Source organism: Xenopus laevis, chromosome 8L, assembly GCF_017654675.1.
Source record: "Xenopus laevis strain J_2021 chromosome 8L, Xenopus_laevis_v10.1, whole genome shotgun sequence".
Classification (NCBI taxonomy): Eukaryota; Metazoa; Chordata; class Amphibia; order Anura; family Pipidae; genus Xenopus; species Xenopus laevis.
The window spans coordinates 70,150,452-70,172,064 of NC_054385.1; the positions used below are offsets into that span (position 1 = coordinate 70,150,452).

The following is a 21,613-nucleotide window of genomic DNA, read 5'->3' on the forward strand; positions in this document are numbered from 1 at the left end:
ATAAAATCTGCTTGCCATGAACTGTAGTGGATGTTTGGAGTACTACACTGCGCCATTTTGTAACAAGTCATGCAACACAGCGTCACAGATACAATTGTTTTCCTCATAGTCTTTGCTCGAATATTGGCAACTATGAATGTAACAGCTGGTTACAAGATTCTCTGTAACAAGTTCTATTATCCCCCCCCAGACAAACGCTGTTACTGTTCAGCTGCCCTGCTAGGCAATGTTAAAAGAGCGCTAAGATGTAAAAGTGAAATGTCATGATGAAGAGGGCAGAACATGGCTCTGTGATAAGTTACCTCACCTGTGTTTATTGTGCCGAACACATTCCTAATGTATTTGCAAATATTTGTAACTAAAAGGAACACTCCAACTCGCACATGTTTAGTCAGATGAATAAAACACAGTGATATTTTCCTTTTAATGTACTCTAAAATGATTTCCCTAATGTTTATCCCAGGACATTCCCGCGTGTGTATACTTGATATTGTCTGCTCGTTTGCACGTCCCAGTGGTGCTCATGAGGTGGAAGGAAATGGAATAAAAGCCATAGGGGGAAAAAAGACTAACGATCTACTGCTGTGCGATGTTTTAAACTTCACTAATAAAAAACTATATATATATAACCGCTTTGGTCATGTCTTCAGTCATCTGATAATGTTGTAGGGGCCAGTGCTTATTCTATTTTCGACTCCGCATTTCTATTTACTTATCACAGGCAGGGTTATTTAACACGGTGACACTGACAAGGGCTTATTATATATTTGTTAAAATGGTGGAAAGGTCATCCGTGACGTGATGTATTAATTGCGCAGGTTGTTCCTATTCCAAGGTGATATGCCTTGATACTTGTGTATGAAGGTTATAGGAGCAGGCAGGGACTTCATATGTTAGCTCTGGGTATGATGAGCAAGTAACAGTGGGGGCCTGATACCTGAGAATGACAGGGAAATGAAAGGGTAAATATGGGGGGCCATGCTGAGAGATACAAGGCCACGATATCAGATAATGATAGAGAATAATGGGTAGTTACCCGTAGGCTAGTGGGAATGGTGCAAGGGTTGGATAAGGCTGGTGTTAGGGGATAAGTGTTCAAAGTGAGAATTGCCTGCCCGATCTCTGGGTGTTAGAAAGATAGGATATAAATAACGGATATACACTGTAGTAAATGAAAGGAGTGACAAGCGAGCCCGTGTAGTGATTTTTTTTTAAAAAAGTGCTCACTAACCCCCTCTGCTGGCCGCGCGAGGGCGTCGCCTTTCTCCTCGTTGTCGCTTGTCACATGATACTTGTGCACGTGTATATGACACAAAGCCTTATGGAGTGGGAGTGGGTGTCTCAGACTCGCATGGTACAGAGGGAAGGCAACTTGCTATTACACAAGTAGTTACCTTTTCCCCTGTAGGCTCGGCGGTAATGGGACCACCTCCGGGGCTCAACACGGAACTCACAGTGACATAAAGAAAACAGTCCGTGGGCTTTGGAAGAGGACAAGCCCAGTGTGTCTTCAGGAGGGGTTCGACTTTGCACTGCCTGAAACTCCTTCGCTTCCAGTACAAGAGCCTGGAGAGATATATGTGATGAAGGCGATCTTGCGAGCACACTAGCTACAACAACGCGAGTCATCCATAGGCAAATTCCTCACCCACACTAGTCAGGAAAGCCCGGCTTGGCTGAGCAGAGAAGCTTCTGGGTGCTGTGGTCCTGGGGAAAGTCAGCTGATAAGCATCACTAATCACCCTGGAGAAGAGCCGAGCTGTTAGTCGCTTGGTAAGTATCTAGTGCCATGTTGTTACTGTAGTCCCGTTAAGTCGCTTGTAGGATTTTTTTAACCTGCTGCCCTCCTGCTGTTATTTATGTAACAACTCACAGAATGTGGGCTCTGGGGCTCAGCAGCTAGAGGGCCACACACTGGACTTCTCTGCATTAGCCCTGTGCTTTGCTCTGCTTGTATACGTGTCATTAGGGGGTGCATGGAAATCTATGGAGTAAGCATTATACAATATAAGGAACAGCACTAGGTTAAGTTTAGGAACAAACCTATTTCAGACACCTAGATTCATTTATCCCTCTGGTCTTGTAAGTGCCTAGGTTTTCCTCGTAGAAATAAAGGCTGTCATGTCATACCATAAAAAGGCTATGCTTCATATCAACAGTATTGCTGGGCTTTCATAAGAACTATAGCAGAGAGCAGTGTTTATGAGGCAAACACAAACAAGCTTCAACTCATATAATGTGGGACACTTGTCTACTTTTGTAGATTTCTATTCAATTTGTAGATATAATGATTAAATGGTTTCATGTGGCAGTTCTATTTACTGTAATTCAATCCTCCAGCATGTTGAGTTGCCACCAAAATATATTTTTATGTAAAAATAAAAAAAACAACTCCTGATTCCAGCGTTATTTCAATGGAAGTATGATAACTAATGGAGGAAGGCTGACACGTAATTTCAGAAAAGGTGGCACTCTGACACCCTTGCCTGATAGACACACTTCCAGTTGTAGCTATATAGAGCTGGAGGGCTGCAGATTTCCTACAGAAAACTAAGGAAAACACGTGATAGCTTCACTACCATTCAGTTCCTGTTTTTCATTTTTTCACTTTGTTTCTCCACAGGAGAAAGTTCTGTTGGTTTTCCCCTCTCAGCTGTATGTCTGGTAAAAGAAGAGGACTCAGGGAATATTCTGGGGAATCTCGGACTGCAGTGGTTGAGCTATGTCTGTTAATTGTTACTCTGATCTGCAGTAGGAGTTGAATAATGGGGTTAGGACGTGTGCTACGTGCAGAGGACTTGATTAAACGGAGATGGATAGAGGGCATCAGCAGGGAAAGTGTATAAGGAGTGAAGTTCACACTGCAAACCTGTCAGAGGTTGTGCCTAGTGTTCAGTGTGTTGGGATGGGGGTGGAACGATTCCAACAATATCCCATGAAGGCATCTCATCCAACATCTGATGTCCAATCCTCTACAAACTCCCTAGATGGGGTTCATCAGTGCCACAATCACCTCACTTCTGTACAGATTAAAGCCAATGTTGAGGTCTCCTCTGCTGAACAGGAAGAGCAGGTAGCATTACTAGCCTGTCCAGTGACTACACTTAGGGCTATGGGTTTGGCCAGTGGAGAGATGCAGCTGGTGAGAGCTGCAAAGAGTGGGACAGTAGTCAGCAGAGAGAGGGGATTCATCCGAGAAATTGATAATAACAACCCCTGCCAAGAAGTTGGAATACAAATGAATGGAAGGACAGATGGCTTTGCCACTAAAAGAAAATTTATGGAAAATGAACTAACGGAGATTGGTGTTAGGGGGATTGCCCCAGAGAGTGGTCCTTCAGTATTCCCTCCCATGGAGGGTAAAAGACGCAAGACAGAGGTACACGAAGATGCCCATATTCACCAAGAATCCAGTTCCACAAGAGAAGGGCAACTTGCACAAAGGCCTGTGGGTATCAAAAGTTCAGCAGTATCTCCCCTACGAATGTCATTAGACTACATTGTTCCCTGCATAACATACTATGGTATTTGTGTCAAGGATCACTTTTTAGGAGAAGCACTAGGATCCAGGGTCTTGGAAGAAGTGCAGATGCTTAATAGAAGTGGAAAATTTCGGGATGGCCAGCTTGTCAGTCAGAGGACCATACCATCCAAAAACATCCGTGGAGACCAAATTGCCTGGGTGGAAGGGAAGGAGCCTGGCTGTGAGAACATTGGGGCATTGATGTCCAAAATAGATGAGGTCATTATGCACTGCAATGGGAAAATGGAGAATTATGTCATCAATGGAAGAACTAAGGTAGGTGAAATGCTTAAATGCTTATTACTGTTCATGTGCATGTGTTTGTGTGTGTGTGTGTGTGTGTGTGTGTGTATATGTATATATATATATATATATATATATATATATATATATATATATATATATATATATATATATATATATATATATATATATATATATATATATATATATATATATATGGTCTTGAGAAAGGTCTTAGATAGAGACCAAAACGTTGACCAGTTCTGTTTTTAAAAGTATTTAAATAAAATGTGGATTTTTTTAACAATTTAAATCCCGCTGTGCACATGACTTCTTCAATTGATGGATAACACAGCATTTTAAGGTAGCACCTGGGTCCTGCAATATATGTACGGAGTGCGCTGGAACTATGGATTCTATATATATATATATATATATATATAGATAGATAGATATATAACAAAAACACAACATGCCTGGGTGCAGGTAAAATGAGTACAAAGCAACAAAAGTGTTATACTCAACAGGCTCAGCTAGAGTAACTGATTTTAACAAACAAATTCCAACGTTTTAATCTTATCATCATGATCTTTCTTAAGAAAAAAATAAGCCAAACCTGTTTGTTTTTTTCCTAAGGAAGATCATAATAATGTAATTAAAACCGAAGTTGGAATTTCTTTTGCTTGTTTGTTAAAATTAGTTACTCTAAAGGTGGCCATACATGTAGATCACCAAACAAGTGATGTGCCCACATTGAGGTGGGCAATATCGGGCTGATCCGATCGTGGGCCTTAGGGCAGTCAATACGGGCGGTCGGATCGTGGGACCACATCAACATCCGACGGGATTTTTAACCCTGCCCAATCAACATCTGGCTGACTTTCGGCCAGATATTGATCTCGGAAGCCTGTTGGAGGGCCCCACACACGGGCCAATAAGCTGCCGACTCGGTCTGTCGGCAGCTTTTAGCAGCCCGTGTATGGCCAGCTTAATTGAGCCTGTTGAGTGTGGTACTTTTCTAGCATGGCATATAGGGATTATCTACTGTATATGTGATGACTGTGTGACCCTGGAGTAGATGCTACTTCTCTTTCTCCATCTTCTCTTTCCCATAGTTTCTTCCTGTTTTATTTCTCTTTGTAACCTTTCACTGGAAGGGACTAAACTCAGAGCCCATGGCAGACTTTCAGTCTGTGCAATACACCCTGATGTCTCATGTCATTTATGTTTGTGTCTCTTTCAGTGTCACCCTGCAGTTGAAAGTGACAACTCCATGTCCATAGCTTTTTCTTGTTTATGTCCTCCTGTAAATAGATACAAAGTCTGTGCCCCTTAGCTGGCTTATGGTTGAGTTACCCTATTGGACAGGGACAGAATTTGCTACGACTCTTTCTGTTTGACATTGTTGACTTTGAATTGTAGTTTGGGTCTCTTGTGTTTTTGTCACAAGGTCTACCCATTGCACTGTATAGTCAAACAGAAAAAATGTTTGGGCCATAGAATCTGATATAGTGCAATTGCCTCAAGTGACTGACTTGCAATTAAACATCGATGGAGTCTACTTGTCATGTATAGTGGCCCCCTTATAGAGCCAAGGGCAATAGCGCTTTGACGCCTGCGGAAAATTAACTAAAAAAATAACTTTACATTGCTGAATATGTGAATCAGAGCGTCATAACCCTTACAAAGGCAGGAGAAGCCAAACTGAAACCAGAGATGCCAAGCACAACTATGCACAATGACTGTAGCAAAATTTGTGCAACCGCAACTGCTTTGTTATTGACCCCTTTGCCTGTATGGACCTTGCAGTTTTGAGATCTTAGGGCTCATGTACTACTGCCTCTGATGCACACTATGGGACATAAAATTGCACACTAAAGGTAATGGCAGATTTGTTGCACACAATTTTTTATGCATGACTGCGGGCAACCTATCTCCCAAAGTCGCTGCGGCATGCCCAACATGTTGCTAATTCACCCAAAGTTTCCTTCAGAGGCAACTTTGGGAGATTTAGCGATAAGTTGGGCATACCACCAGCGATTTCATTGGCAATGGCGAGGCATTTTCACGAGATTTTGTTGCCCGCAGCCGTGCATAAAAATCACGGAAAAATCTTCCCGTGTACCACTGCCCTTGCCAATGCACGGAGAACTTGTATTTTTAGGAGTGGTGGCACTCTGTACCCTATTCTACATTAAAGTCCCGCACAAGGCAGGCATTTAGTATATTGCTCTGGTGCCTCTTAAAGCCGAAAATGCCCCTTACCTAATGATGCAATGAAGCCGTGTGTGTGTGGTGAGGGGTAGTTATTACATTTCTGGATTTTTACTTTTCTTTTTTTTTTTTATACTTTTGTGTTTTCTAAACTTTTAATAGCTCAGAGTAACTGACAGGAAAACAACAGGTAGTACATACTGTACATAATAGTGTTAAAGAAAGGTTACATGTGTGGTTGTGTATCTTTAAATTTTCTGTGATGTAACAAGTTCACTGACTGATATAGTCTACATGTGTTTATCAGTCCCACAGCAAGTGTTACATTCCTGGTTACATACCTTACAGTTTAAAGGGGTCTTCCTCCTAAAAAGTGAAAGAAAATTAAATTTTATGTTACTTTTCCATATACCTGTACATTAAAATATTTGTTTAATGGTGTTAATGTAATAAATAAATAAATATTTGTTTACATTCTCTGCAGTCCTAGCTCTGACCTATAACTATGTAGTAAGTCAACTTTAGCCTGATTAGAAGACCTTGAGTAAACTGACTCCTGTTAAACTGTGTTAAGAATCAGACCCAGAGAACAGAAAGGGATAAACAAAAACTGCTTACAACAGCAATTATATTTACCCATAACTTTAAGGCTAATGGTTAAGCAGGTGGAGAAAAGCAAATCCACTGCCACATGCTCCTTCTTCTTGGTACTCTGACAGACATGGTGTCAGCTTGTGAACACGCACACATACGGAGAAGATTTCCATGTGAAACTGCATACTTTTGTCTATAAGGCTGATGCTATTTCTGGCATTGCACAGGTGTGGTCTTGTAGGCCATTAGCCTAAAACAATGAAAAAACTTTAATGAATGTATTTTAGAAAATGTGCATACAGTTTCTTTCACGATGCAAAAAAACTGTTTTAGGGTAGGACTACACGGCCGACTTAGATGCGTTTCTGTCGGATCCGACGCTGGGCGATAAAATGCAGCTTGCAGCGTTTGCATCCAACAGTCGTGTCGCGTCGGATTACCGTTGCGACACTATCCGACTTTATATTACTTACCTTGTTCCTGTCTCATCTGCCTTGACACGTGCGTTTTGTCACCCAGCGTCACATTCCGACGGTAACGGCCTTGTAGTCCTAGGTCATCTACCACATACCGGTCTCACACCTCCTGCCTATACTTTGCTATCCATGACACCTTGTCTGGTTTCCCATCCAGAAAAATAATGCCATTGTAGGCATATTACACATTATTAAAAATGCCATACTTATTTGGAAACTATATATATATATATATATAGAGTTCAAGAGGACCCGCACACCTTGGTTAGTGAACCAAAATTTCTTTATTTTTCAAACTTGTGCATCCAACGTTTCGACCCACATTAGGGCCTTTATCAAGGTCCTTGATAAAGGCCCTAATGTGGGTCGAAACGTTGGATGCACAAGTTTGAAAATAAAGAAATTTTTGGTTCACTAACCAAGGTGTGCGGGTCCTCTTGAACTCTACATAAATACTTTGACCCAGCACCCACGTTCATGGAAGACTGGTTTAGAGTGCAAGCGTCTGATTCAGGTTATATATATATATATATATATATATATATATATATATATATATATATATGCCTTTCCTCCGTATTTGTTCTCATAAGAGGCCTTCTTGTGTTACATAGCTGCAGTATGCAAGGGATGTCTGCTTCCTGTTCAGTTTCTAATGTACGGTAAGAAAAGGGAAGTGAAATCTGCACAGCTCCAAGTGTACTATGGACAGAACACTAGGATTCTTTAAGGTTTCCTTGCTGTATAGTCATAACAGTTATCTACACCTTTAGAATCAGCCTGTGAAAATGGCACTAGCTGCAGACTGAAGTCCTCAGGGTGGGGCTTTGGAGCCTGCTACAAGCATCAAGCATCATGAGGAGCCGTGGACTATAGTGATAAGCTGTGCTTGTGTTGTGCCCCTCCATTCCTTAAATCTTGTTTGTAAAATGTAAATGTCATGTTTCTTGTAATTGTATAATGTTCCATTTATATCTATAATAATATGTCAAACCAATTGGACTTGGTGTATTTTTTTTCTATTGCAACGTTTCACTAGTCATCAGACTCCCTTTCTCAACACAGAAATTCATTCTGAATTGAAAAAGGCAGTTGGATAATTAACAAAATATCTTTAAGAGAAAAAAAATACTGCAAGTCCAGTTGATTTGTCTTATTACTATAGATATACCATTACCCGGATGAATGAAAACCATCCTACATTTTCCCTATTTATACAAAATATTTGCAAAGGAGGGCTGTTTCGGTGAAGTTAAAATGAACAGAAACAAGTTCTACAATATTTCTGCTATCCAACTTTCAGTGAATCATTTAGAACATTTAATCACCATTTATAAGGATATATTTGTCAGTCTATTCAGGGTACTTGACTTGTTATTGTTTTTCTTTCTAAGCCGACTCACACTGAGTTCCTGCAGGCTATAATAAAGTACATTAGCTTCATTTCAAATTACATAAATATAAAAAACTCATGACCAGTATATGCTACATTGTTTCAGGAGTTAGAGCCAGAGTGTAGAGAATATAAACAGCCAGGCTGCATAATATACAGCAATTACATTTAAAAATAACTTTTAAGGGCAAGGACACATGGAGTATTGGCTCCACTGCTCTCTGCCTGTTTTTTTTATTTATTTTGCAGATGGAAAAAGCGGATCCGCTCTCTTCCACATCTGTGCATCTGCACTGGAAAGAACAGCATCTACTTGAGGGCAGGTACACAGAGAGGAGGTTGACCCAAAAATGCCTGCTTTGCATTTTCAGGCCAAAAAAAAGAGCAGATCTGATTCTCTCTGCCTACAGAAAAAATGCAGCCAAAGCTCCATGTGCCGTAACCATTGAAAACTTTAGTTAAAGGACAAGGAAACTCATGGGGGTGATAATCTGTTAGGCACCCTCCGTATATTCCATAGCTTCTACTGCAGACAGGATGTTTTAACTGGATGTTGTTACAATATGGCCCTATAGTAGATAGCCAAACTGCACTACTGTTTGGTTACATCTCTCACAGAAGTATGGGCTTGTGCATGTATGAGTTTGTTTGATTTAAAACAGTCTTTGTGGTGGTCCAGATTACATTAACCCAATGATAAATAACACCTTAATATCATGCATGTATAACGCCTGCTATCAGCTATTAGAGCTCTCTGCTCTACAGTGTGATATTTACCTTTTAATAACCCCTGCTGAATCAAACTACTTCTTTCTTACTGCTCTTATAATGAATATTCTGTATACGTGGATCAGCTTTGGGCCTTTTTTACACAAGGAACACTTTGCGTATAAACATTCACACAATTTAGCCAGCAATTCGTTCTATGGCAGATTTGTAAGGTGGCAGGGGTCAGAAAAACATCAACAACCAGAAAAGATTTTAAATTGCAAGCTGGAGAAGGAAAAAGGCAGAAAAGGATACATTGATAAAATCTATTAAAAATGAAGGCCAATTAAACAGTTGCCGATGAAAGGCCATTCTATACAATATTTACAATATTCATTTAAAGGCACGGTACCACTGTAATCATATTTACCTGGTAATCACGCATAATGGCACTGATTTTAAGACTGGGGGCAGACATGCACCCAAGCCATCTACTATAACTATATCTGATGCAGAAGCTTTGTATATCAGCTCAGGGACACAGTACTGAGGCAGGCAGGAGAGACAAACCCTTGTGTTTTAGTGGGAGGCTCAAAGTACTTGCTACAAATGTTCTTATGCAGTGAGATGATTGTGTGTTTGTGGTTGTTTCAAGCTTTTCAGACACAATCTGCTTCATTGCCAAATTTATCAAACAGTCGTATCTCTGCCAGATTTGACCACCCAGGTGGTTGACCAGTAGGCTAATGATCCTATCACAATAGGGGCCCATACAGAATTGTTGGACCATATGTCCTGAAGTGAGTTTGGCACAAGAGAATTTTCAAACCCAGCTAAAGGTAATGGGGCAATGTCCAATATTGATTGGGCAGTTTGCCATGTTGGCATAATGTATGGACCAATGAGCTGCCAATGTGTCCTCTGTGACCGAATCAGCAGCCAGTGTCAGAACATATTCAGCCATCGTGTTTCCTTCCTACAGAGTTAGTTGTGTTGTGTGCGTGTGAAAGAGGAAACTGATACTTCCACTGGGGCTGGGGTGGGGACTGATGTGAATGATGTATGATCTCTGTAAAGCAGTTTCCTATTGTGGAAACTGCTGGCACTATAAAAGCAAAGGATAATAATAATAATAATCATGTGTGAGTGTGTTTACAATAAGCTAACGTGCCTAAACGTGGATAATGGGTGCTACAGTGGCTGTGCAGCCTCACTTCACTCCATTGGTTAACTCCATACTGGAATCCCAAACAAACACACAGCTGGGAAACCATGACAAAAATAAATAAAATGTTCTTGTGTTCTTCACTTGTCTTCCTGACTGAAGAAGCATTAACTCCTTGTTCTATTTGAAGTTGAGATCACAAACATTCATATGTGGGTGTGTATTCGGTACACGCTAGGGGCAGTTTATCACAGTAGGTATAAATCTGCAGTATACACCAAACTATATGCTAATGTAATTTCAGATTACAGTGTGGAAACTGAAAAAAATGCATTTTAGCATTGAAATCCACCCTGTCTGTACATTAACAGACCAATGCCATGCCTGTCAATGCAGAGTGATTTGGGGTGGAAGTAGTAGATTGATGTCGGAACAGTGCCGGTGAAACACCTCTGGTGACTTGGCCTGTATTTTTCATTGATTTGGCCACTAAAGGCCAGCTTGGGCCAGGACAGCCAGGCGCTGAATAAGAGTGTGCACGTTCAAATTGCAGCTCACACCCACACAGTTCCTCACAGCTGGCAATGCGAGTGAGTCGAAAGGGGACTGGACTAGAGGTAGGAAGCAGAGATGGTATGTGCCTGGCGCCCCCTCCTCCAGCTTTGTGCCCTAGGCACGTACCTATATCAGCCTACCCCTAGTTCCGGCCCTGCTAAAGGCTAATAGATAATTTGTGTTTTAGCAGTTGCTTATTTTATAGTGGCATAGTAATACATAAATGTTTGCCCTGTTGAATAATGAGCAAGCTTTACATCATTTGTTAGTATGTGCAGCATGTCCCGGTCCTTGGCATACAGGTAGTTAATTGTACTTAGATGTAAACGGTTAGGGGCCTATTTATTAAGCCTTAAATTATTCTGGTTTAGTTTTTTAAGTGAAAAACTTGGAGATTTATTATACCTCAAAGCTGCTAAAGGTTATGTAAAAGTGATCCACACTGGTTTTCTTCTGATAATCTGATAAATTCAAGTTGTTGCAGCGACAAGTTGATAAAGTCACAATTTTTTGAAGAAGAATTGATAAATTAGTTAAATTTGTGGATGGGCGTTAGGTCGTTAATAATAACATTAGATTAATTAGAATTTTAGTGAAACCCCCCCTATCTGTCAGTCACATGCTTTGTCCTAGGGAAGTATAGAATGCAGCTAGGCCTCCTACAGCAATTCTTTGCCCCAGCCCCATTCTGCCTGTATGTACAAGCAGCTGCTGGTGAGTCAGGAGGTCACAGGTTTGAATCCTGCCCTCTGACGTTTCCTTTATCTTTAGTGCTGTGGGTCCTGTAGTGTTGCGAAATCATGAATGAGGCTGCACTTTTCTGAGAAGAGAGTGCTTGGCAGTATGAAGGTTTCAGTTAAAATCACTTTTGCACATTTGCAGCTTTTGTATAAAAAAATGGTGTATAATGGTAGGTGCGAGAGTATGGGGAAACAGTGACAACAAATGCAGTATGTTTCCTATGTTTACTATACAAGCATGGCCTATAGCAGCGTGGGCAACCGCATCTGAGAAGTGATTCTGCGGCTCTTCCTTAGCTCAAATAGTTAGGTGATAAGGGAACAGTATTACTTGCTTAGCCTGTTTTCCCTTCTGTTGTTCAACTGCAACGTTCAACATCTGTCAACAACCAGAAACGCTAGGGGCATACTGGACGTTGTGGTATAGTCATATTTGAAGGGAGACTATCTCCTTTGCCCTGGGCCCCTACATAACTAAAGAATAATTCATGCATCAGCTATTCAGCTATATCCATACATGCAACAAAATGCTAAGTCATAAAACAGATGCCCCTACATAAGGATTTCTTTAATTCACCTGTAATTAATGTAACAGCTTTTTGCTTTTATGTTGCTATGGGATCATCAGTTATATAGCTACTCCCAAATTCTTTAGTTGCAATGTTGTCTCTTACTTTTATGGTGTTGTATCATTCCTCCCTTTCTTTTATGTAACCATTTCAGCTGCATCTGGGAATATAATTGGTTGGTGTTTTTTTAACCAGGTCACACGGGAAATTTTCCCCCATCCCACCAAGCAGATAAAAATAGCCCCCAATTGCGCAGGCGGGTATAGATTGCTTTTGTCCTCCCTCTCTGGCATTGCCATTTTAAGAGTGACTGACTGGAATGCTGTGGCCTTGCCTCCCGGTGATTAATCAGCAGGATATTGTGAGGTTTCCTAAAGCACTGACGCACATGGGGCCAGAGCTGGGAAAGATTAGATCAACTTCACTGTATACAAATGTGAAGGAGTGCGGGTATCATCTACGATTTCGTTATATATTTATATATATATATATATATATATATATATATATATATATATATATATATATATATATATATATATATATATATATATATATACACACACACACATATACACATATACACACATACTGGGTAAGAGAGGATCTAAAATGAGTCCAAAATTACTGGTAAAAAGCAACAGTGTGACCAAACAGTTAGTAGTGAGCTAATAATAATAACTGCTCTTGCCATGCACTGCTTTTTCACAGTAGGACTCATAATTACCTATTTGCCTAAATCTTGGTCAGGATCCCCAATATCAGTATAATCGGTTTTTAAATGCAATGTGACATGCACACTGAGAGCACGTTGGTGTCATAAAATGGATTATATATTAACATAGACAACCTTTGTAATGGTCCAGTAACCCAGTCATCTGTTTGCTGTTATTAGTTTAACTGTAAACTGTATTATACCAGTATGAGGTGGCTTCTGAAAATCATCAGATCAGCTTTTTCTTTTTTTTTTTGTTTCTCCAGTTAATTATATGTTAATGTCACATTGAATACATATTCCCCACTGAGGTGTGTACATGTAAACATAAGTATCTTTAAATGAGCGCATGATGCACCTTAATGTGAGTTAATATCTTGTACATTCAGGCAATGGTGGCATGTTATCCTGGAAATGGCATGGGATATGTCCGACATGTGGATAATCCGAACAGAGATGGACGCTGCTTAACCTGTATCTATTACCTTAATCAGAACTGGGATGCCAAGGTAGGACTCTCTCACTGGCTAACAGGAGGTACGGAATGGCATAATAAAAGTAGAAGTTGTAACTGATCTATCTGCTTCAGGAACAAAGTGGAGTGCACTAAACAAAGGAGGGCATTCACTGAACAAAGAGACAGTTATTACAATATTTTCTAAAGGAACAAAAGCGCAATATTCACCAACTAGGCAATTAGAAAATGTTGAATGTGATTTTTCAGACCATTTTGGAAAATGTGACTGGAGTGGGAGAAGTGTGAATTCTGAAATCTGGTAACTTTCATAGCCTTTTACATAGGTAAATAGTGAAATCATCATATCTGTAGAAGGCATTGTTTTATCATTTATATAAGAGATTCCATACCTGTATTCTAAAAAGAGGGGTCTTGCAATATATTGACAAGGGTTACAGAATAAACCAGTAGGGCTAAAGGGTTCTGCTAGCAAGAATTTACAAATTAAATGTGAATCAGCTATGATAGCACATCTTTTAAACATTATATTGAAGATGAAATTAAAAAGAAACATTTATGAGCCATGAATACATGAGTTAAAACTAATGAGTTAAAAGACTAGTTAATTGTAATAACTATGGAAGATACCAATCGGAGTATATCCCTTTATTGCTTGCAGGTTCATGGGGGGCTCCTGCAGATTTTCCCCGAGGGACGTTCGGTGGTTGCCAACATTGAGCCATTATTTGATCGGTTATTAATCTTCTATTCAGACCGGCGCAATCCTCATGAAGTAAAACCAGCCTTTGCCATGCGGTGAGGATGGGGTGTGTGTCAGTGTATTCCTCTGCTGTGTATGTTCTCTGATTGTAAGCATGTTTCTGTGTGGGGTGTTGGTGTATAAAATGTATATAAAGTGATGTCTTATTAAAGTGCATGACGTGTTTTAGTGTGTTGTGCTGTATTTATATGTGGGTGTACATATATATATATAAGCTGGCGGCTTGAACACGTAACTTTTAGGGGGATTAGTCAATGGTGAGCAGGCAGCATAGGAAAAAGGAGCATAAAGACAGGGACACACAGCTTCTTCAAGGAAAACACACGTTTATTTTCCCACTTTTCACCAACACAGTGTATTGTCCACAGACACAGGGGTGGCCATTTTATCATTCAAACAAATAATAAAATAAAAAACCTAGCCCATTGGGCACTACCTTCCAACTCTGGAGCCGTCCCTGACTAGGCTGGGCCCCTTGTGGACTACCAGCAAACAAAACAATTGTTTCGGCTCACCCCTGTACTCACAGTCTTGGAGTGAACTTTTTAGCTTCCTGGCTTTTCTTCAATGTCCCACACAGACAACAAATCTGGCTCTTAGTCACAGCCACTGGCTCCCTCTGCTTCATGCAGCATCAGGCGGCACTCCCAGCTCCTCTGGAAGTTCCTCACACAGCCAGGTCTCCTACCTGCTGTGCCCTGATGAGAGACACACTCTCCCATTCTAATTAACTTTAAATAGCCTTTCCACAAGACAGCTTTCCTGTGGAAGGTGAACTCCAATCTCTGGACTGGATCTGCGGAATGTAGTCCCTGGCTACCAAAGTATTTAAACAGAGCGCTGATTCTCTGTTTAATAACTCCCTTCCTGGAGCCTCTCTCAGTACCTGGTGAGAAATTAAAGGCTAGAGTGACCTTTTTCCACCTTTTCCTAGTCACTCTACCACAATATATATATATATATATATATATATATATATATATATATATATATATATATATATATTTAGCAGTAGCTGCTGGTAATGACTTGTTTCCGTTCCCTGCAGTTATGCCATCACTGTCTGGTATTTCGATGCAAAGGAGAGAGCAGAGGCCAAAAATAAATACAGGCTAGGTAAGTATTATGTGAAGAATTTGTATTAATATAAGTAGTAGCAATGCTCCCATGTCGCAAGCTGTGTCACTAAGTTTTGGATATAAAATATTTTATTCATTTATTCACATACAAAAGTCTAGCGTTATACAAACTACTGCATTGGATAAAAGATTTTACAAGATAATGCAATGTATTACATTAAAGCTCACTTCATAACAGTGTGTGATTAGATTTTCTGCCACTTTGGACTTTTTTTGGAGGGAGGGAGGGTACAAGGGAAGATAAATAAGGGGGGGGGGGTCAACAGGGATAACAAAAATACACAGGCATGTGAGAATCGAATTTTCTACTTCCAAACTATCTGATAAGAGGTGACTGGGATGTTATGTTTACTTATTAATATGAGAGACCAGCTTGGGTTTATACAGATACTCTACTTGGGGAATTTTAGAAAGGGCCATGGATCCCCTCTCTGCATAGACTTGTTTCTTCATGTAATGCCAAGAAAAGTTTAGAGTCCTTTTCATGTGCCAGCCAAAGTAACCAGATTTTATCATAGGCTCACTCTGGACTTATTTTCAAGGAACAGTAACACCAAATTTTATTAATGCTTAATTCTCCCCAAAACCGCTATAATAGGTAAGGCTTACTTCACCTTGGATTTTTTTAAATCTTCAGCTTGAATTTGGTTTTTAAAGTGCCCCATAGGAAAAAATGCTTTAAAATGCTATGATTTTTTTACACAGAGAATCCTGGCGATGTGTGGTGTATAATTCCACTGTTTTCTACACAGCATAACAAATATGCTCCTGTGTCTGCCACTCACCATACTCTCACTTCCTGTTAGAGTATAATAGATGAAAACTGCTGTCAATGCAAGGTAATCAACCTGCAGAACACCTTTATTGCGTGGATCACAACATGTTTGGGATATTTGAGGTATCCGCAAACATGTTGTGATCCACACAATAAAGGTGTTCTGCAGGTTGATTATTGCTTATTGTCATCAGTTTTTCATCTATTATACTTGAATACGAAAGCATACTGAGGAGGAGTGCAAGGAAAACTGTGACAAACAAGACAATGTACAAGTTCCACTTTGTATGTTCTGTATTTCTCACTTCCTGTTCTCAATGGCTCTATGTCCACTCTTGCTTGTGTGCTCATTGGCAGACACAGCATCACCTGATCATTGTGCACAGAGGGATTTTGGCATGAAAATGTATGGTCTAGTGTTTCTGTGAGAAAATCTGTCCAGTGTGCTCTCTGATAGCCCAATCCTATACCTGTCAGTGCACACACAAGACAGTGGACAGGGGCAGACCAGTCGTTTCTCTGATTGTGTATCACAATTTTAAAATGCTGACCAGTAAATTATACCTTTTGACTGGTTGCTATTGGGTAGTGCACCTGGGCAAATTTTAGCGCCTTTTATCACATACCCCCTTACTCTGTCAATCCGCTGTAACTTTGTTTTTCCACTCTCTCCCCAATTACAGCTGCCGGACAGAAAGGCATTCACGTCCCAGTCTCGTGCCCTGGTACTGTGTAACAGGGATTGGTTAACTTGCTGCTGCTCATAATGTTGGAGTGACTACCAAAATTCAGCTGCTATTACCCTGACATAGGCTGGATACTACATGCTTATGTAATCACCTGCAAACATTTTCTACAGCCGTGGATAAAGAGAAGTCACAGAGGGTGGAGTCATCCAGCTGTTAAAATTGTGCAGATTCTGTTTCCTAAATTTAAATCATTGTATTTCACAAAATGACAAGTAATATGAAGGCAGTTTCAATGAGTTAAAGCAGAGACATGGTGGGTTATAAGTATTAGGTATTCACTTGGATCCTAGAGATGTGCAGAGGGTTACAGGCCATGGTTAAATATTTTTGTTCTTCAAGTTCAATACCTGTACATGGGAGATTTTTGTCTTTTCCTGTACAGCATAATTTAGCTCTGACCTGTCTGTTCTTAGACATCAAAATGTTGTTTCATCAGATAAGAACCCGGTGCAATTTATAAGGGGACGAGAGTGATCATGTCTCCACAGATGAACAAAAATCACCATGGTGGAGGTATCTGTTATTTATTTCTTAGAAATACACCTGAGCAATAACTGTGCCATATGTTGTAGACTATTGTTATCACATTACTTAGATTACTGTGGTATTCAACACCTGAAGACTTAATTTTTAGGTTACCTTTCCCTTTAAAGTGCTCCTTTGGAGAGTGACTGTCAAGCTAGAAGCCCATAACAAGAATTCTGCGGTCCTCGAACTGCTGAAGGGCTCTGTAGACTTCTGAATGGCATCATTTGAACATGTGGTATGAGAAATATCCATCTCCATTGTATAAATGTAGAGCAGGCACTCAAAGAGCAGTCTTCACAAACACAAGTGTGAAATCAAATTTATTTAGGTACACATAAGATCAAAAATATTTGACTGCTCTTTGAATTCCTGTTCTACATCTGTACGGTTGGATCCGCTCCCTTAACTGAAGGCTCAGGCAGGTGTACCTGGGCCTCTTCCAGTATGCAAGGAGTTATGTGAACTACTTATGGGCCATCTTTAGATTCTTCAAAGTTTGAACAGCACTGCTATACAGATTGACAAAAATTGGTTGGTTGGAGAGAAGGGTGGAGAATTTGAGGATCTTGTCACAACAGGCTACCTCTAGCCACTCTCTGTGCACCTGCAAAGCCTCTCAAATTCCAGAAATGGTTAATGTGAGAAATCCACTTGTGGTAGGGAAGGTTTACTTTCCTATCTGCTGGAGGAATGTCAGATTTTTTATGTGAAAGAAAGATAAAGATTTCTATTGTATCTGCAATAAAAATACCTCATTATGATGAGTGCATTTTGATTTTATCAATTTCCAGGGCCAGAATTACAGCAGTCTGCACCCAGCTTAAAAAAAGACAAATGAATGTCTGCCTGCAACCTTCCATCTATAATTCAGTGGAAGTGGCTTTGGTGACCATACACATCTAATCAATGCTACCAATACACTTATTCATTTGCAATATTGTGATTATGTACAATGAACAAGAAAGATAAAAAAAAAACTGGTCATCAGACCATTTGCCAACTTTACGTTTTTTATTCAAAAAGTTATCTTAGAAAAAAAACACTATTAATTTCTACAATTATTAGTGCAATTAGAGGAGGCCTCTAAATGACTGAAGTGCAGCAGTTTTTAGTTTGCCAATAACAGCACAACCTATTATACATGTCTAAATACAATATTTAGACTTACAAATTAATCAGATGACATTTCTATTGTTTTTTTTCCAGTAAAAAACAAAAATACTTCAAGTTTCTAAACAAATGAATTCTATTCAGATAGCTCTTGCAAACATCTAGAGCAGGGTGCCTAAAAGGTAGAACAGGATCTACCAGTAGACCTTCAGCTGGTGATCTGCAGATCTCAAGACAATGTCAACAAACAGCTTATCTTACCCTCTTATTTCATAACTTTTCATTCAGATATTTATTATAAGGTTACATATCAAATAACTGTTTTTAAATATAGTAATCTAAAGTCTCTCATCAATATAATATTTAAGATATTTTCCATGGAACAGAATGCTAACAATACTTTCATGGATGTAGATCATAATGGGACAACATCACTAAAAGTAGACCTTGCATTAGTAAAGTATGGGCACTCCTTATCTAGAGATATCTAGTGAATGTTGTCTATAGAGATATGTAGGAAATTACGATGGTATGGCAGAACATTTGCTGCTTTCCGCTCCAAATAGTTCTGTAAAATTCTGTTAGCCAGTTAAACCACTACCATTTCTCAACAATCTTTTATGTTGTCCCAACAACATGTTCTTCAATGTATAAAGTGCTGCATGGAACAATGGCAGTATTTAAATGATAGTTAATATTACTTGTGAAGGAAACATCCCTTGTCATGGTGCACAGGTTGACCTTATTGAAGGACCAACTCTTGAGCTGTCTAGTTTCCAAAACCTACCACTATGTCACCGAACATATTCTCTACTAACATCTATCGGCTCTGAATCAAGAATCATCTCTACAAGATGCTTTCATCACCTGGAATATAAGGTAACTAAGCCAAATCCAGAATCCCTTACATTTTAGGGAAGAGATATTGTGTTGGTGCAGGGTTTTGCTGCAGAGATGCTGATATTGCAAATGTAACACATTCAGTGCCAAACACTGCTACTGTGGATGATACTGTTTTTGCAAATATACTATGTACTATACTGTTTCAGATCCTGACCAAAAGGCACAGCTATGCTTATTCTTATTTCTGAAAAACTGTAAATATCAATAAGGTCTATTGAGTCCTTGTAGTCCCCCAGTACAAAAATCACTGATGTACTATATGCCAACCTTAAATCAAGTTACTGTGAAAAAATGTCCATCTGTTTTTTCTACCAGCAAAATAACATGTTTCTGTCAAATCCCTGTATAGGCACCTATTTAAAGACCATAGTTTGAAAAACAATCCAGAATCCATAGTCAGCTGCTTTTCTGTGGATCCTGCTCTGGAAAAGGAAAGGACGTGAAAATTGTGAGCTCCACAACAAACATTTGATACTACCTCTTTCTCTAATGTGCATACAATTATTTTAGTCTTCTTCAAACCAGCCGTCATTCCTCTGAAAACATAGAAGATATGAAACATACCTTGCTTTTGGTGGTTTTGGGACACAATCCTTAGGTTCCTCTCTGGGTCCTTAGTGAATGGAGTAACTTCAAACATCTCCATGACATTCCATTATAAAATGTTTAGAGACTGTTTCAAGAATCTGGGCCACCTTTTACTTAGCAAGGACAAAACACATCATCCAACACAAGGATTTCTTCTGGCCCTGAATCTCCAACCATAAAACTCTCTTCTGGGGTTGATCATAGTCAAGCACCAACCTTTCTCTCGGAATTTATTTAATTGTGCTTATTTAACAGTGGCTTTGGATACCTCTTCTTTATACAGTGGTCATATTGCCAAGCATTAGGATAATAATAAAAAGAGTTGGGGAGCAATACAAACATGCAACAAAAAGTTCCTGGGGGTGCCAAATATGGACTGTAATTAGCTATTAGTAGCCCTTATGTGGACTGGCAGCCTACAGGTGGCACTGCTTGGCAGTGCACATGGTTTTTATGAAACCTTGACTTCAAGCCAGGAATACAAAAATAGGCATCTAGTTTGAGGCCACTGGGCACAACATCCAGTGGGTTTGTGAGCAACATATTGCTTATGAGCCGCTGTTTGGGAATCACTGCACTTGATAAAGAACTTTATATTTGCTACAGATTTTGTGCTTCTTCTAGATTTGGTTTTCTGTTTGATTGTTTATACTCTACAGGACTTGCCATCCTAATATAAATAAATGTGAGAAATAATATGGAGGACAAAATAAAGACTAAAGGAAGACATATCATTTAACTAGTTATACCCACCTAACTATATTACATAGAACAGCAGCTTTGGTTGCACAAAGTCTCCTTTCTCTCTGAGCACTGCTGTAGTACAGGAATCGCAATGCAATGCAATCTTCCTTCTGTAAAAATGTGGTGCCAAGTAGTGACATCCCAATGCAGGGACAGCAAGTTGATGTCAGTGCAATTGAGAAGGAATACCTAAGTGAGCATTCTAGTAATCGCTTAAGCGTACCAATGTCTCCACTGTCTCTAGAGCTTCCAGACACAAGGAACACATACAATTCCCTTTCTTTCAGTCCTAATGCTCCAAGCTTGAAAACAAAGAAATCTAAGAAAAAATGGTCATATTCACCCTACCAACAACTTAGGGCAATAAAACAAAGGAGGGGCATTTAAGCAGTAGGGAAGTCACGCAAACAAATTTCCAGGGGCAAAGCCATCAGACACAAGCAGATTCCTAGACTAAGCTTGTATATAATAAATAAGTATTAATGACTTTCATTGTTGCTGCCCAATAAATATATATACATATACAGTATATAATTTTTCAAAGCAAACAATATATAACCATACAGATTCCAAACTGTGTATTGAGATTTACACTATGGGAGTGTGCCTCTAGTAACTAATTGGATTCTCCAATAATTTGGGGATAAGGCTGAGATTTATATCAACATAGCATACTAAGGACTAAAACAAAGACTAACAAAAATAAAGTACAAAATTAAAAAATTGCTTGCTTTCAAAGTCATATGTACCAATATCCATGGAAAATAACTGTTTAAAATCAATGTCATTACAGAGATCAGGTGGTTGTTACTCAATGGAAAACAAACATCAGATCATGCCATCATTGACAAATAGATATATGCAGCTCTTTTCCTGTTGCTCAAACACCACAGTCTAACTTGTTTTCTGTTTAGTATTGTACATGTTAAGTCTTACTTTCTTAC

The 21,613-nt window shown here is 39.5% G+C and overlaps 1 protein-coding gene across 3 annotated transcripts; it reads left to right on the forward strand.

Annotated features, from left to right (window-relative positions):
* Positions 1–1,286: 1,286 nt before the first annotated feature.
* Positions 1,287–18,085, forward strand: egln2.L (egl-9 family hypoxia-inducible factor 2 L homeolog). Of its 3 annotated transcripts, XM_018228528.2 has the most exons (7): positions 1,287–1,773; positions 2,624–3,448; positions 3,539–3,799; positions 13,285–13,404; positions 14,032–14,168; positions 15,182–15,249; positions 16,731–18,085. In XM_018228528.2, the coding sequence occupies exons 2-7, from the start codon at positions 2,813–2,815 to the stop codon at positions 16,781–16,783; spliced, it is 1,275 nt and encodes a 424-aa protein (XP_018084017.1). In that variant the 5' UTR covers positions 1,287–1,773; positions 2,624–2,812; the 3' UTR covers positions 16,784–18,085.
* The last annotated feature ends 3,528 nt before the right edge of the window (positions 18,086–21,613 follow it).